This window comes from Epinephelus lanceolatus, chromosome 22, assembly GCF_041903045.1.
Source record: "Epinephelus lanceolatus isolate andai-2023 chromosome 22, ASM4190304v1, whole genome shotgun sequence".
Taxonomy (NCBI): Eukaryota; Metazoa; Chordata; class Actinopteri; order Perciformes; family Serranidae; genus Epinephelus; species Epinephelus lanceolatus.
In genome coordinates, this window is record NC_135755.1 from 13,152,431 (window position 1) to 13,170,348 (window position 17,918).

General features: G+C 42.6%; 1 protein-coding gene across 2 annotated transcripts in view; it reads right to left on the reverse strand.

The window, feature by feature from the left end:
- Positions 1 to 386: 386 nt before the first annotated feature.
- The window catches only part of stim2b (stromal interaction molecule 2b), a 76,842-nt gene continuing 59,310 nt past the window's right edge, over positions 387 to 17,918 (reverse strand). Inside the window, exons 4-12 of one of the 2 annotated variants that reach the window (XM_033651620.2) lie at positions 13,434 to 13,545; positions 11,251 to 11,366; positions 10,960 to 11,137; positions 9,177 to 9,354; positions 8,572 to 8,733; positions 5,903 to 6,003; positions 5,187 to 5,425; positions 4,905 to 5,094; positions 387 to 2,145 (exon numbers count right to left, since the gene is read on the reverse strand). In XM_033651620.2, coding sequence (XP_033507511.1) covers positions 1,506 to 2,145; positions 4,905 to 5,094; positions 5,187 to 5,425; positions 5,903 to 6,003; positions 8,572 to 8,733; positions 9,177 to 9,354; positions 10,960 to 11,137; positions 11,251 to 11,366; positions 13,434 to 13,545 — 1,916 coding nt within the window. In that variant the 3' untranslated portion in view covers positions 387 to 1,505. Of the gene's footprint in view, positions 2,146 to 4,850; positions 5,095 to 5,186; positions 5,426 to 5,902; positions 6,004 to 8,571; positions 8,734 to 9,176; positions 9,355 to 10,959; positions 11,138 to 11,250; positions 11,367 to 13,433; positions 13,546 to 17,918 lie in introns of both variants that reach the window. The other variant, XM_033651619.2, reaches the window with a different exon arrangement.

A 17,918-nucleotide genomic window follows, 5' to 3' on the forward strand; every position in this document is an offset into this window, starting at 1 on the left:
CAACTGCCTCTATTCTTGCCTGAATCAAAAACGTATCAATCGACACTAGGCTGTTTAGAATTCAGACTTTTAGCCTCTTAAGATTTTACTGATTACTTTAAGGCTCTCATGATCTCTGTCTCAACCCTATCTTTGACTTCTTCGTACCGTACACGCCAGGACGTACTTTGACGTCCTTGGGCAGCAGAGGTCTTTTGTCTGTTCCAGAGGCTCGGCTGAAATCTAAAGGGGACAGAGCGTTTGCTGTCAGGGCCCCGAGGCTCTGGAACAATCTGCCCGAGGAAATCAGGTCGGTCAAGTCAGTGATCGCTTTGAAGTTCTTTCTTAAAACATACTTTTATCGGAAAGCCTTTCCTGATTTTACTTGAGTTTTAAGTTCATTTAGATTTTTATTTTCTCTGTTTTGAAAAGCGCTTTATAAATAAAGATTATTTTTATACCTATTTTTAAGGGACTGTATCAAAGTTAGAAACCTCAGTATCGTTAAAACACTGCTGCCTCAATCGGTTACTTTATTTGTGTGATTTTGTTGTTTTAAAGGATTAGTTTGGATTCACCAAAGTCACACAGTAACGCAATCGAATAAACTGATCGAGGCAGCAGTAGACCAGCAGCTCTCATGTTCAGTGAGGTAAAATTACTGTTTTTGTCAGTGGAGTTTGGCTTTGAAGAGAGCACAGATAAGATTCACTTCCTGTTCAGTAGCCTGTCCGGACGAGCTGCGTACTTGGGACGTCCTGACCATACGACTGATAAATGAGACTTGAGATTACGCCGCACGAGTTGTGTGAGAGTTTGTAAACAGATTTTTTGATGTAGTTTTGCTGTTGTGAAACATGGACCCCTATGACTTTAATTCATCAAGAATTTTCTCCGTTTTTGGATTCTTCGTTCACCATGGAGGCATACGGGAAAACAAAAGGTTTCTTCACAAATTCAACGTAACACAGGCTGAGTAACTGACACACAAATTATCATTTGAGGGTGAAGTGTTCCTTTAAAAAAAATCGTACAAGCTGTTTTTTGTGTGGTGATACTGTCACTACTGAAAGTGTGATTTCAATACTTCCAGTGCAAACAGCAAACATTATTCTGTACTACATGTACACATTTATGGACTGCACCTTTAGACCTTTACACATGGTGACTTTTTGGTTCGAACCAAAATGAACAGAAGACTGTGAACAGGTCATGTGTTCTGGCTAAGTGGATGACCTATCATGACCTCTGACCTTTTATTGACTTTTCCTTGACATGTGCAGGTTTCCCTGTGAGGCTATGAGTGAACTAAATAAAAAGGCATTATTGAAAAATAAGGCTACCAGTCCGAGGCGTTTAAAGGCACCCAGACTGAGCTACATTCCATCTTTGATGACCAAAAGAAGAAATAATGAGAGATAATGAAATATTTTAGCTTTCAGTGATGTCCTTTTTTTTTAGTATTAGGGCTAAAACAACTCTTTATTTTATTTCTCTTGCTCACACACTATCTCACTCTGCAAGTTTTATTTTTTCTTCTTAAATAAGCTTTTGATTTTAGAGGAGGAGCGCTTGATTTTCTCTCCATTGTCGCTGGAGTCCTGGGAGGAGGTGCTCAGGAGCTTGTGTTCCCTCCCCACGCTCCGGCCCTCCGAGTCCAGGGAGGTAAGAGACGGGTAACGCCCCACGTTGGGCAGCATGCTCGCGGGCAGCTGGCTGAAGCTGTAGGACTTCTCCAGGATGCCGTTGTACACGCCCTTGCCTGTCGGAGAGGTGGCGTTGCCCTGCGAGAAGGTTGCACTTTGGGACTCGGGTATGATGCGGGTGAGGTCAGGCGAGCCTCTGTGTGCAAACGGGTGGTGCTCCAAAGCCGGGGACGGTGAGGTGGAGGGCGGGCCGGAGGGGGTGGTGGCCGGAGTGGGCGGCAGAGGAGGAGGCGTGGAGTCCCTGAGACTGCTGCTGCTGCTGCTGCTGGTGGTGTGGGTGGTGGAGGTGGCGGGGGTGGACGAGGGAAGCTCTGGATTCTGGCTGAACAGCAGCAGCTCCTCGCGGGAGATCTTGCGGTACGGGGTGTCCGAGCCTGGTGTGCAGGGGTTGTGCAGCTGCTTGCGGCCCATGGAAGAGTTGAGAGAGTCTGTGTCGGAGCTGCACTCCTGAGCCGGTTCCCTGAAAGAGGAGAGCAGACGCACAGCGGTCACAACACAAGACGAGCAAACAAATTAGAGCAATGTGTGGTTTACTAAAGAAAAAAGAAAGAAAATGTCTTTGTTATTTTAATGTAGATAATTTGGCATGTAGGTCAGCGTGGACCTCTGTTTCAAGCTAAACTTTTACAGCTAACCAGAGAGCAAAATCAAAAAAATGATCACGTGAATAAAAGTGGCTCATTTAATGTCAACAGGTTTTGGTAGTTTGAATAACTGCACTTTTTTGTATTGAATTTATACAAAATAAACCAAAGCTTAAGCTGCAATTCTGTGGCCCTTTCTTCTTTGTCTGAATCTACTTTTAAGACGTTTATTATTTTCTAAATATGTTATGCATTATCAAATAACCACAAACTATTTTACAAAAAAAAAAAAAAGTTTAATTCCAGCAGAGAAGAACTGGTCGGGCCCTCGACATGTAATGAAAGTACAATGAACCCTCTTGCTTTGAGGTGACAATGCCAACCACTTCACAACTGTGCTGCCAATTTGGATATAAAAATCACTTCATCATTTTATCCTATGAGACATTTGTGTGAAATTTTGTCATAATGAGTCTATGAATTCTTGAGTTACAGCAAATAACATGGTTTGTGAGGTCACAGTGATACGCTGAATTTATGAAGAAAACTTTAACCTCCTAAGTGCACGAAGAATCCAAAAAGTGGGAGAATTCTTGAAGAATTGAAGTAAAAGTATCTCTGCCTGCACCAGTAGCTGATCAGTGTTATTTTGTGACTTTGGTGAATCCGAACTAACTCTTTAAAACATCAGAGTCTCACAACACAAATGTTCAATGAGGTAAAATTAGTTTTTGTCAACATAGTCTAACTTCGAAGAGAGCCTAGATAAGTTTCACTTTTAGTTCAGTTCCTCGTTGTAGTACTGAGCATACGACTGGATAAATGAGACTTAGATTATACTGCACGAGTTGTGTGAAAGTTTGTTACCAGATGTTTTGATATTGTTTTGGACACCTACGACTTCAGTTCATCATATTCAAGGTTATAATTCAACATACTATGAGGACAGTAGTTATTAGGATCTGGTACTAAAAGGTGGAGCTGTGAACACTGCAGTCTGATTGGTCAGTAGAGGACGGTCACTCTGCTCAGGGCTGAGTTGTGGCTGGTTTTGAGGCTCATGTAACCACTGTTCAGTTTTATTAGTGACCTGTAACTATAAAATGAAAGCATGTTTTGCTGCCTCTGACAGCAGCTGGAGTCTGAGAAAAAATAATTGAGTTCCCTGGGCCGACTGCCGGCGACTTTTAAGATGGAACGTTAACTTGTAATGTTACTCAATGCATGAGGTGACGACATGAATCTGTCAGCACACCTTAAATTTCACTGTGACAACTTTGACCATCACTTTAGTTTTTATATGACATACACTTTTAGTAATGAGTGGATCTTCAAGTATTTATACATATATTAATTTAGACTGGGATGACATATATCCCAACCCTCACTCTGAGGAAAAAAAAAAGTGTCATAGTGCGTTGTTCCTGTGGGCTACAGCAACACTAAACCCCTGAGCTTGCCTGAGAAGGACTGAATGCACAAACCTGCAATTTTTAAATATCCCACGGAGAGAGACTCTCACTGCAGCCTGATTTATTTTGTTCTGAAAATGTCGGGGTGCAGCCTCGTTCTGTGGACGATAAACAAGGTGCAGACTTCCATCTGTGCTGTGCGCATGGCGAAGAGGCAGACACAGGCGCTCACAGACTCGGGCTTACTATAAGCGGAGCGGACTACATGTAAAAATGTCCGTGAAAAATCCCCGCGATGTGAAAAATACATGCCGAACAGTCTTTTGTGTGACACTGGTGCGCGGAGCGAAGTCCGCGCGGTCGTGCTTTGCACGCACAGGGCTTGCGGACATCCACTTTTACCGGGCGGACCTCCGCGGCGTCCGCTCCGCATACGTTCTGCCCGAAAAAATAAAACCCGGTCCAAGACGGAGTACCGGACCGAATTGGTATTACCGAGAACCAACCCAACCCTAGCAGTGAGTGACAACAACTCCACCCACATGAAAGAGTATTGTTTTTGGTGGAAACACTAGGGTCTAGGTGACTGAAGGGTTACTTTTGGTTCCAAAGGTATCATACTGAAAGTGTTTGGTGGAAACGAGGCTTTTGAGTCCTAAAATCACGTGCTTGATTAACGTGCTAAACGCAGCCTATAACTTTAATTCATCAAGAATTTTCTCTGTTTTTGGATTCTTCGCTCACCAAAGACAACATGCGAATTTTCTTCCTGAATTCAAGGTAACACAAGGTGAGTAATTGAGATTTTGGGGGTGCAGTATTTCTTAAGTCGTCAAAATCTTGCTGGGTGTGTTCTTGTTTTACTAATTGTTTTTCCATTAGTTAATGGCCACTATTTGCCATGCATTTAACATGAACATGACTGTCTGAGTTTAGTCTTTGCTGACACATTAGTAAGGCGAACTGCGGGCAAAGTGCAGGAATTAAAGTGGACAGACGATCCACTTAATGAATCCACTATGTTAGACATGAACTAACTGTGGTGTATCATGTGCAGGTTGCGGTGGAGGTCATTCATGCACCCTCCACACGTTATGTGGCACCCGACAGCAAAAGGCACCTTTTAACCCCAAGATGAAAGCATCAGTGTGAATGTCTGGATAAAACACCTGTGAGTCCAAACTGTAAAACCATTCCGCGGCGTTCCGGCCACCGCTACATACCCCCTCCTATCCGAGCTGAACATGATATGTTCGTCGTCTGCCTCGGGGCGATAGGAGAGGGACGAGCTGGCCATGGACAGCAGGTCGGGGTCTGGAGACATCAGCGAGGACTGCGGAGAGCTCATCAGGCTCCTGCGGGAACGACACAGGCTGCTGCTGCGGGTCAGCGAGGGCCGGATCATCGTGCTCGCTGGGGAGATGTAGTGGAGGAGGAGATGGTGATATTAGAATATATTTCACTGCATTCTTTTTGCTTTAATTTAAAATCCTCTGTCGTCTTACTTGTGAACTGCGGAATGATGGGAGGCGTGTCCTCGTCCAGGTCGTCCACTCCTCCTGCGATGGGATAGGGAGGCACCGAGACTCGCGGCATGACCACCCAGCTGTGGTCTGAGTAGAGGCTGGCCGTCAGGCTCGGCAGCCCCGAGTTATTAACTACAGGGAAGTTGCAAAGCTTCTCAATCTGCTGCCAGCGGTGCAGCCGCTCCCTCAGGCACGCCGTCACCTCTGACAGGGCTTTCCTGAAAAACAAACAAACACACACACAGCTGAGTGAGCAGCGGAGTCCTGCACACTGATCGTACCTGGCAAACATGAGCGCGATCTTGTTCCTGATACTGATTAAATTCTCGTCACAGGCAGTGAGAAGCCGTCTTTGCTTTGAGTCGTCTGGATTTAGACAGTTTTGGCACAGCAGCCTGCTGGTTACACTGTGATATTGGACTTGTGCCTATTAAAGTGGTCACGCGGATGATTTGACTTTGTTCTCTTTTGTGAGATTTCCTTCCTTTTTGGCTTTAAAACACAAAGAAGTCTTTATCTCAGAGGCAGAGACTGGATTATACACGACTTGGAATAAAACTTTCATTGTCTACCTCAGAACTGTAACAGCAGTCTGTGGTCCAGTGTGTGTAGGAACATAACATAGTACAGTCAGATATTGTCACGGCTTTGTTTGTCATATTTAATTTGTGTGTGTGTTTGCGTGAGCTTCTTACTTTGCTTCTAGTATCTTGTGGTCCACCTCGTCCAGTGAGGAGCTGTGGGCGACATGAAGTGTTCCAAACACTGAACCTCTTTTCTTCTTTATTTTCTCTGCCTGAAAGTCGAGAACACACAAAAGATTCAAATATTATTCTGACTGAAATTATTAAAGCTGTGGGTCTTCAACAACACGTCCTCAGAGTTACTGTGAAACAACATGACCTTCATCCATTTAAAATGAACATGAGCTATTCTGAGGTCATTTTGGTAAAAGTAAGACAAAAGTTACAATATGTTTACATCTTGAGAGTAATTTGCCCAGCATTGATTGTATTTTATATATTTACCTGCGCATTGTAAAAACCTCAAAAAAGCATCAGTCTTTAAAATAACCTGAGTAAAGATGACTGTGTGACTGTGTGATGCCAAATAAAGGGGAGAAAAATGTAAAAAAATAAATAAATAAACAGCATAAATTGGGCACATTAATAAGAAAACCTATTTAAAAAATAAAACCATTAATTATATAAACTCTGCTGACCTTCTATAAAGAGATATGAGCCAGAATAAAACATACAGTCCTATTTATTATGCTCATATTAAACTACTGAAATAAAAAAAAGCTTGTTATCTGATGAGAACTGATTTCAAATTTCCTGATTCATATTTAACTTCCTGCGATACAGTTCTCTGTACTAGGTGTTATGATGAAGACGTGATACTATATTTTACTCTATAACTACTACAGTACTTCTACTCTAGGCCAGCCAGGCTGTGCTACACAGCTTTCAAACAACAGTGTGTGTCTCTGAGCCTCAGACTGAGCTCTCTGCAGCCCAGCACTAGTAGACTGGTGTTAACAGTAAACATGATTTACTGCTCTTTTACCATCTGGAGACGAAGAGGAACAGGAGATGAGACAGACACAGCTCTGTGTGCTTTACTTTGTGACAGGCTGTATAAAAGGGTGTAGGGTCTGATTTGGTTGGCTCCTGTCAGTATAAAAGTGTCCTCCAGCAGCTGTGTAAAGTGTCTCAGAGAGTCAAACCTAAGTTGAGGTGCGCTTTTACAATTTCACACGCTTTAATTAAAGTTTAAAAAGTAGCTGAAATCAAATGTATTCATTAAAAATTATTTTTCAAATCAGCTGTTTCGGTTTATGAACAAAATTAATTCAAATGTATGCAGTTCAGACCGTTCTGAATACACTGTAAATGTTTTTTTTAATACTAATAATACATGGCGTGTAACAAAAGTTCATCTCAAAATGGCAGCAATGCATCATCCACAGCCAGCTGGAATATTCCAAAAGAAAAAATTACAATCAGACTGACGCTCACTCGCATCGCATTCAGTTAGGACACGGTGTTAGAGCAAATTAAACAAAACAAATAAAGTTATCCCTTCAAATTATCTATTAGTAAAGACAGTAACGGTGTTCAGAATGCCACCAATTTAAACTGTTGCTGTATGGGAATACAGTTACTCATATTTTGTATGTTAGAAATATAACTTGGTCACTTGTACTTTATTAAACCTGGTGTTCAGTAACTGTAATGTTCAGCTTTATGCCGATGATACTGTCATAAATACATCTAAACCGGATTTACTACAACTTCAAACTTCTCTTCAATCTGATTTCTGTTTCCTACAAGATTGGCTTTCACATAATAAATATTTACTCAATAAAACAACTATAATATGATCTTTGGTACTAGACAAAAGCTTAAATCAAAAACAGGCTCCTGCGTAATAACATGTAAAAATGGCACTCGTCTGCATAAAGTTGACAAAATCAAATATCTTGGTGTATATCTTGACCCTGAATTCAAAGCACATATTGATTATGTTTTACGTAAAGTCAATTTTGGAAGTAATAATTTATATCAGTCACATAACTGCTTTACAGATAATGTTCATTAAAAACTTGCCTCTCAACTAATTCTTCCAATATTGGACTACTTTATCAAAACACGTGGCGATATCTTTGGTGGTGGCTCGCCATCAAAGACAGCCTGGGATAAAATTCTTACCACAAACGTCTACTAACCAACCAATAGAAATGCAGCAAGAAATGACGCACTGACACTAAACCCAAACAAGCAGACAGATAGCAGCTCGTCATGGAGGCCAAACATGCTGAAAGAAATGTGTGGGATTCCAGCAAAGAGGAAAACCTTGTGTAGTTGTGGCAGCAGAGGACTTTCCTGTATGAAGTGTCCTCCAGCTCGTACTATGATCACGTAAAGAAGGATGAAGCACGGAAGGAAACAGCGGTGGAGTTGTAGCTGCAGTTTATGGTGCCCACAGAACTTTAGGTTATTTAATAATGTGACCCTCTATGTTGTGCTTCAGTTGGAGAAGTAATAACCCCTGCAGCATCATTTGGCACGCAATATGGGATGCTATTGCATCGTATGTTGTAACCTGTGATTCAGTAGGCGCTGTCATCGTACAGTCTGCATACATCAAACTTGACGTCGTACCCAAGTTTATTAGATCCATGTCACACAGTGTCGCTGCACTAAACTTATAAGACTGCTGAACTCTCTCTGTAGGACGCTTTACTCCTCAACGCTGGTTACTGGCGTTGCAAAGGGCAAATTTGCAAATCTGAGTGGTTTTCAATATGAGACTCAAAAGATTCAAGTGTCATGTCTAATAACCCAATAAATGAAGTTACCTCGTCTTTGGCGACGCACAGCTGAAACTCAGCGCTCTGTTTCTTGATGTTGTAGTACTGAACCTCCACCTCGTGTGTGAGCTGGAGCCACTTCTGCAGAGCTTCAGGCACCGACCGCTCCGACTGCATCTCCTTCTCCGCTCGCTTCAGGGCCTTCCGCACCTGCAGGACGGGAACATGATGCATCAGGGTCCAGAGTCGGGTTAAAGTCACTGTCAAATATTTAAAAACTCCTTCCACAAGATCATCGATCAAACGCTGTAAGTGAGGATGAATTTCAGATGAACTGCATTAACTGTGTGAAAATGAGTCTGTGAGTGGAGAACTCATTACGGAGAGGAACTCTGAGATATATTGCTGCTGTATTTTTTATGTGAGGGGAAATGGGGAAATATTGTGGTTACTTTGTGAAACTTAACAAGAAGAATATGAATTAATCTTTTCATTTCAAGGTGTTTTATCAGCAGTATTGAATACATTTACATTTATATCGGTGACTACACCAGCCATCTGAGTAGAATATGTAAATATTGTGCATTTAAACATTTGAATAGTGATGAATCTGTTTTCCATTCAAGGCCAGTAGGCAGTCAGGGAAGGCCTACCTGTACCAGCTCTTCTTCGGCGTATTTGAGGCGGCTGAGTTCACATTCGGCGCCCTCTCGCAGCTCTCGAAGTCTGTGAGCCTCCGTTTTGGCTCCGTTGATCTCGTCCCGCATTTTCTGCTCGAGGTTCTGCTTCTCCACGGCCACCGTCCGGTTCTCCTCCTGAGCTTTTTCCAGCCTGGAGATAGACAAAATATAGATTTAGTTACATATTGAAGGAATACTACAAGTTAGCTGCTAACTGCTACTCCCTGCTTTTTAAAATTCCGGCGGTGGGTTGCAAACATAACATGTTGTCAAAACATCAGCTGCCAGCTGTCCTTTGTACACAGACGCCTATTTGGCACTGTTAATACCTCCACTGCCAGCTTAGGTCAAGACAACTCTGTCCCCACATTCTGGGATCGCACCTTTTAAGCCCAGTTCAAAACCAAAGATTCAAAACGAGACAAGTTGAGACAGGCGACTACCTGCAATGTGTCGTTCTGCAACGTTCTAACAACCTGCGGTTCACACCAATGCAACTAGATGAGATGGTGTATCATCTCTATGCAACAACTCTGTACTTCTGTTCTGATTTGCAGCTTTTCAGGCTCATTTTGTGGCTGAATATAATTTGTAGCTTCTTAAAATATGAATGAGGATAGTGATAGGCGAGATACTGGCTACTACTGCATTTGTAGCAGTGATGAAACGGCAAAAAACAAAAACAAAGTGAACATCAGATGGACTGTATTCATAATAAATACGGCAGTAAGCAGCGCCTATTAATCGGTCAATGAGAATGTGTGTGTGGGCGCGGCATAAGCACATACAGCAGGCAGCAGCAGCGACCCACCGTCTGACACCGGCACACCGTGAGGACGGAAACAGGGGTTGGTGGGAACGAAGCACCTGCCACAGTGCTGCTATTTGCTGTCATTTTGACTTGACTAGTGGACTTCACTACAAGCTGATTGGCTGTAGAAACAAGTGACGTGCTTTAAGTTCTAAAACATGCTGCTGGTGATTTGACCAGCCGAGTTGCAGGTGACACCATCAGCCGGCTTGAGTCGAGCTCAGATGGCTAGTTCACACCGCTGCAACTTTTCTCTGCAACGTTCTAAAACGCTTTGGTCTCGTTGCAAATCTTTGGTTTGAACTGGGCTTTAAACAGAACAGCGAGGTGGAATAACAGCACGACACATCCGCCTTGAAGAGGCACTGTGAAATGGGCTATTGTTTGACTTTGGCAAATCAAACTAACCCTTTAAAACACCAAATTCTCACACTAAGACAAACAAACTAATCGATAGAGGCAGCAGTGGACCGGCAGCTCCTGCGTTCAGCGAAGTAAAATTAATGTTTTTCTTGATGGAGTCTGGCTTTGAAGAGAGCATAGATAAGTTTCACATGTAGTTCAGTTCCCTGTAGAAAGGTCTGTCTGTTTGGGTAATATTGAGCATATGAGAATATAAATGAGACTATACTGCATGAGTTGTGTGAGAGATTGCAGACAGATGTTTTGATATAGTTTTGCTGTTGTTTAACGTGGGCCCCTGTAACTTCAGTTCATCAAGAATTTTCTCTGCGTTTGGATTCTTCGTTCATCACGGAGACATGTGAGAAAATAACGTTTTCTTCACGAATTCAATGTAACACTGGGTGAGTAATTCATATACAAATGCTCATTTGTGGAAGTTAAAGCATTCCTTTAACACACACGATTACACACCGGATGAAAGAAGCTAATAAAGTGAAACCTTAAGGTCCATGTCGTCCCTTATCTCATTCCTTCTCTTACCGACTCTGCAGGTCTAAGAGGCTTTGCTCAGCATTCTGCAGACTCTCCAGATCCTTCATCATCTTGGAGATGTGCACCTTGCTGGACTTGTTCTGCACATAAGCAAACCAGCAGCCCCCGACGCCGATCACTATGGAAACCATAAGGACAAAGTCCTTCATCCAGTTATGTTGTGGACCTGCACAGGGAGGAAGAAGACGGGTGGCTTTAGAATATACTGCATACTTTTTAACCTACTCAGTGATGGTGTAGTTGACACGTTTTTGCTTTTAAAGCACATTGCATACTTACGGAGAGGAGGGCCAAAAAGCACTGCGTCGAGTGCCTTTAGGTTTAGTTTTTGTTTATGCCGCTGGTCTAATATCTTCAGCTGCATCGACATAAACGACGGTTCATTTGCCGCTATTCTGGAATATGGAGAAAAAGAAAAATAGACATTGAATACAGAGAAGCTTTCTACACAGTCACATGTCAACTATTTCAATGTCCAGTCTGCATTTCATTTGACATATCTGTCATATTTGTTTGTGTTTTTGACTCCTTAGCATTTAAAATGTGTCATAAGAGAAAAATGTGACTTTAGTGTCTGACAGGGGTCGGCAGACTTTTCTGTCTGAGGAGCCATTTTTGGAGCTGCAAAATGAGACAGACTGACAGATGGACAGACGAGAAAACATAACACCACGAATAGAGCAATATATGAGTACACCAATATATATCTGGATTTTATTGGCAATCACAATGATGATTGAACTTTTGCAGTTTTAGGGGAGTAAAATGATTGCACCCCTGACTGATAACTGCAGTCAGGGGTGCAGCAATTTTCATTTCATTAAGGTATTAACATGAGTGATGGTAGAATGGAGCGTGGGATTGATTGGTAGTTTGGTGCGACTTTTGCGCCAGACATTCGTGGTGAAGAGGGAGCTGAGCCAGAAGGTGAAGCTTTCGATTAATTGGTCCATCTACGTCCCAACCCTCACCTATGGTCATGAGCTCTGGGTAGTGACCGAAAGAATGAGGTCGCGGATACAAGTGGCTGAAATGAGGTTCCTCCGTGGGGTGACTGGGCTCAGCCTTAGAGATAGGGTGAGGAGCTCGGACATCTGGAGGGAGCTCGGAGGAGAGCCGCTGCTCTACTGGTGGTGATGGTTTGTTATACAGACTCGTAAACTGTTTGGGAAAGGGCAGGCACTTTCCAAAAATACCTGGCAGGTGACTGATGAACCATTTGTCTATCACCGTATTTCAAGGACCAGTCAGGAGAAGAGCGAAAACATTTCCCATCGAGAAAAGCCTTCAGTGGCATTCTTTGCTGAAGAAGTTCGCCTCTCCATGTCATCACACACACTTAAACCACGCCTGTAGCTGCCAGGAGCTCCACCACTGGTGGTGCAGACACAAACGCACTACTTGAAGCCTGTGTTGTGTCTTGTGTCATCTCATGATGTCAGGCGAATCCAGCTGCTGTGGTGCAGCGAAGAAAGATCTGACGCCAGACTGATTTTGACTCGTTGCACGTTGAAGCACATAAGAAGTGTCTATGCTGCTGAACTTGAAGGGAAACAATTTACAGGAGTGTATTCATCCAGGAGGAGAAAGTGTAGATGTGAGAAAATAACATCATTTCAGCCTAATGAAAATATCAGTGACTAATGAGTTATGAAAAATAAATTTAAGTGTTTTTGTTATCTGAACTATGAAGATGTCTCACTGTCCACCACCATCTTAAAGGCTCAGACAACATGGCAGCCTGTGGAAACTGTACCCCCTCGCTGTGACATCACTTCATGAGTCAGCGCCCATCAGCCCCGTGGCGTAACCTGAAACCCCTCGATAACCCCGCCGCCCACCCCTCTGTCTACTCATGCCGTACATGCAGTTTGCAGCGGGTCACATTCCACAAGTGTCCCTCCGACGTCTGAGTCTTTCCTGTCATGTCGGCAGATCACTTTGTTAACAATTTCATTTTTACTGTGAATATTTGATGTGCTTTGTGCTTTTTAAAGACAAAACTGTGACATTTTATGTGTAATGAAGTCAACCACATCACTCTGAATTAAAAAAAAATACAGATTGTAATGATTTAAGATCATGACCACAAGTGATCTTAAGACAAACTAGAAGCCAACCTCGGCAACAGAGGAACAAAGACACTGAGGAAAGAATCCACCTGCCTCTTCCCTCCCTGTGTTACCTTCTATCACCAGCAGTGGGCAGCATTAAACAGAGTAATGAAACCTACATCTGCCTCTGGGTACTGTAGCAAAGATCATAATGGTGTTGCAGTTCATAAACACTCTTCACTGCTCACCGTCGGCGAAACAAAACATCTTAATTAGAGCAACATCTGCCTTGAACCGTAATAGTGATCTTTTTATCTTGTTAACAGCGTCACTGAGGGAGAACAGGGGCGCTCTGCTCCTGAGAGCAATGGAGTGGGTGACACTTTGTGAGAGGTGAGCGGTACCAACCGAGGTAAAGTGTTCCCCGTGACCCGGAAGTCCCGGAAGTTCTTCTCGTACTGCGGCAGCTCCACCGACTCCTTCAGCCACTGCACTGAGTCCTCCACGGTCCAGTTGTGGACTGAATGAGGAGAGAGAAGAGGGACAAGGTGAAGGTTACTTTTCAGCTCTCAGCAGATGCTTTTATCAAGAGAAACTTACAGAGTAAAAGAAGGTCAGGAATAAAAAGTAGTGGAAAAAATAATAAGGTCCTTTACAGCATTGCTACAAGGGTAACCTGGACTTGTTTGCACCATCAATTTATGTCCATTCAAAATGTTTGTTTTTGCCACTGACAGGCTCTGATTGTTATTCTAAGGGCCTGTCCCATTTCTACCCCTTAAATCTCCCACTTGGTATTGAGTGCCCTCGTTTGCGAGATAACCCTTGATGAGGGAAGTGAGAAATATTAGGGTAGAGATCTATCCTTAAGAAATGGGACGCATATGTCATACGTAGTAGCGACGCGATGAAAATGCTGGCTCCAGCGCTTGTGTTGTGGCGTGTGCTATGTCTATTCTTCTCCGTCTGATGAATCAACGGAGATGAAATGCTGAAAACAGGAGGCTCCTACGACGTCTTCTAGTTTTGATCGTTTTTGTTCGGGTAAGTCAGTTTCTTTAAATATTTTGATGCCGTGTTCAACCGAGATGAGTTTACACTAGTCCAACCATCTGTTGTTTGTCTAGCCCACATTCCGATCGCAAACAAATTGTTCTCCAAAACTTGCCGACGTTGCTGACTTCATCTTCCACTTTGTTGAAAGTGTGGGTTGGGGCTCCCTTGGAATCTAGGGTGGATTTTTAGTGTTGGAAACCACTTCCACTACCTCAATTCTGTTTTGGGACACCACTAGCCTAAATGTGAACGCGCAAAGGGCAAGCGGGTATTTCTCGGGGAAGTGTGGGTATTGGGACAGGCCCCAAAGTGTCCAACATTATGGAAAGGATCCCTACAGAGATAGACCTTTTTGTTAAAGAGAAAAATCCTTTTTGTTTAACCAGAAACAGCCCTGACATCGCAATCACCCAACCCACCAGACTCCATTTAAAAAACAGTGATTTTAGCGTGTATTTAGCCAGAATATTTTCACATCTAACTGGGTGAATTAAGGGTTTATTTCAACTAAACCAGAGACGGTGATTGTTGAACAGACGAACCAAGATGGCTTTCTGCAAGGACACTGCATTTGTACATGGTCCTGCTCTACCCACTTATCTACTGGGCGCCCCAAAAGGATGTCACCCTTTAACAAAAAGGTCTATCTCTGTCAGGATCCTTTCCATAATGTTGTCAGACACTTAAAACAATCTGAGCCTGTCAGTGTCAAACATAAGCACTTTTAGTGGACGTAAATTGCCCACTGACATTATATTGCAGCCTGTTTCACTGTTGCCATCTGCAGCCCCCCTCACTCAATCCTGGACCAGTTTCATGGACCAGCACTTGTATAGCGGCTTTCTAGTCTTGGGACCAGTCAAAGTGCTTTGTACACTATGAGTCACATTCACCCGTTCACACACACATTCACACACTGGTGGCCAAGGCTACCATACAAGGTGCCACCTGCTACTCAGATTGTAACACACTCATACACCAAAGGAACAGCCATCAGGAGCAATTCAGGGGCCAGTATCTTGCTCAAGGATACTTCCTGGATACTACCTCCTGAGCCACAACTGGCCTTGACATATATGTATGTGATATGTGCACAGGGGAAATATAAAAGCAAAAGTCTGGCAGGGCCGTACTGGATATTAAACCTCATTGTATTGATAAAGGCATGACAGGACTCCATCGTACAGTAAAGACGGATGTTTGTAATCTAAAGAGTATGTAATTTGTTCCATCTGATAGAGGTCCCAGACTTTCTGGATCCATGTACTGTGTGTGGGAGGGTCTGGTTTCAGCCATCTGATGGTTATACACTTTAAGTCTGCTTTAAGTAAGAGGTATTTCTTGAATTTCAGGGATAACTTGTGAAATATCTTGTTGAAAAAACTCTCTAAGGACATCAAATATAACTCTCTCCAGTAGAAACCCAACTTCGGACATTGCCAGTATATGGGTATGACTGGCATACCTACTTGTTGTTTTTTTTGGCCGTTTACAGCATACCCATCTATCAGCCAAAGAGAGTTACCTACATCTGCCTCGGTACCTACCCATCTACCTGGTAGCACCCACCTCATTGACTACCAGTACACCACTGGTTTACTTCTTTATTTAAATTTACTCAATACACTTAGAATTTCGTGTCTTCCGTCATGTTGCTTCCCTTGAACCAGGGCCGTATCACCTGATTAGAAAATGCATTCTATAAATCATTTACTATGAAGTACATCAAATGTTCATAATGACACTCGTGTGGGTATTTAATTCGAACGCAGAGGAAGCACGAGTCCACGTTATAAACTTGTTCCAAAACCACTTAGCTTCGCACATATTTCCAGAGTGAAACACAAACAGTGGCACATACAGGCTGAGAGTGACAGATTGGTGGGGGTGTGTTTGAAGATAAACCACAGATGTGTAGAAAAAAACAGAAGAGGACCTCGGGTCAAAATTCGTCCCCATCTGAAATTCAAATAAGAGACGAAGAAGAAGAACGAAGAAGAGGGAGTGGAGGAAACATCTTTTTGAAGATGTTTTAATTGCAGTAATATGATTTGTGTGATCGAGATGAAAATGAAAGACACTTGCCCCTGAGCTGAGGAATAATTAAAATAATAGCAGTAAGTGATTCAAACGGCGCAGATGGGCTCCTTGAACAAATAAACCCTTGAACATAAATGAGCGCCTGCACACTTTTACTTACTTTTATATCGCCAGATATTCAGTTACACATTCTGCAGAGAATAGCTCACACACTTCACTCTGGGAAAAGATGCCCCTGAGTGTACATCAGTGTTCACAGCCTTCTGCAGCCTCTGAAGTCCACTTGAGTTTTCAGACAATTGGAAAGTCACTTGAGGTGCAACGAGGATTCTGCCGAAGAGATAGCGGAGGGTTGTTTCCTTGTTAAACTTGTCTCACCTGTGATTACTTAGTAGAAACCACACCTGAGTCATGTGATTTGATGTGTTTGTATAGTAAAGTATGTCACTTGCTCTTTTTGCAGCCTGAAAGAGAAAAGACGGGACTGCCACGTCGCTTTGAATAAATTATTCTTTGCTTTTATTTCATTTATGTTTTTATTCCTTAAGATTTTGTTTTCTCTTCAAATTATTGAATTATTTTTCTGCACTGTTTTGCTTCATTGATGTATTGTAAAGCACCGCAAATACAGTTATTTGTAGGTATCACACCCATGATGGCACCCAGTGTGTATCCTCTAAGGCAGTGGTTCCCAACTGGTGGGTCCCGGTCCATTCTGAATGGACCGCAAGTGACTCGCAAGCATGTCAAGTTTGTAAAAAACACTCTTTATTTTGAAGTACAGTGAATTTCTGGTACAGAGTTTTTATTTTGAAGTGCTGTTTCCCGCTGTAGACTCATTGACAAACGGACAGCTACTTAACAGAGACGGCGACATGGCCAAATGCAAGTATGACGCTGAATGTATTAAACTGTGTTGACCTTGAACTAATGTATAAGGAGAAATCTGGACCCTGTGGCTGGGCCAGTTGGGAACCACTGATCTAAAGTCCACTGAGATTTAAGTTGGTAGAGAAATTTCCTCTTAATTCATGCTTGTGTTGGATTCTTCCCAATTAAAAGTAACACTTCACACCCCAAATGATCATTTGTATATTAATTACTCACTCCATGTTACGCTGAATTTGTAGTGAAAAAGTTTTTCTTGCATGCCTCCATGACGAAGAAGAATCCAAAAACAGAAAAAAATCTTGATGAATTGTAGTCACAGGGGTCCACGTTTAACAACAGCAAAACTATTATTATCTATATCATCTGTTATATCTGTTTACAAACTCTCACACAACTCGTGCAGTATAATCCGAGTCTCATTTATCCAGTCATATGCTCAGTACTTGACAAACAGTCCTCTCTGATAAAGAACTGAATTACACTCTCATCAAAGCCAAACTCCATTGACAAAAACAGTAATTTTACCTCACTGAACACAGGAGCTGCTGGTCTACTGCTGCCTTGATCAGTTAGTTTGTTTGTGTTATTGTGTGACTTTGGAGTTATAAAGGGTTTGTTTGGACTCACCAAAGTCACACAATAACACAAACAAACTAACTGATCAAGGCAGCAGTAGACCAGCAGCCCCTGTGTTCAGTGAGGTAAAATTACTGTTTTTGTCAATGGAGTCTGGCTTTGAAAAGAGCACAGGTAGGTTTCACTCTCTGTTCAGTTTCCTGTCAAAAAGGCATACGACTGGATAAATGAGACTTGGATTGTACGAGTTGTGTGAGAATTTGTAAACGGATGGTTTAATAAATCAGCAAAACACACTGGCTGGTGAATTAAATAACACTGTTTTTTGTT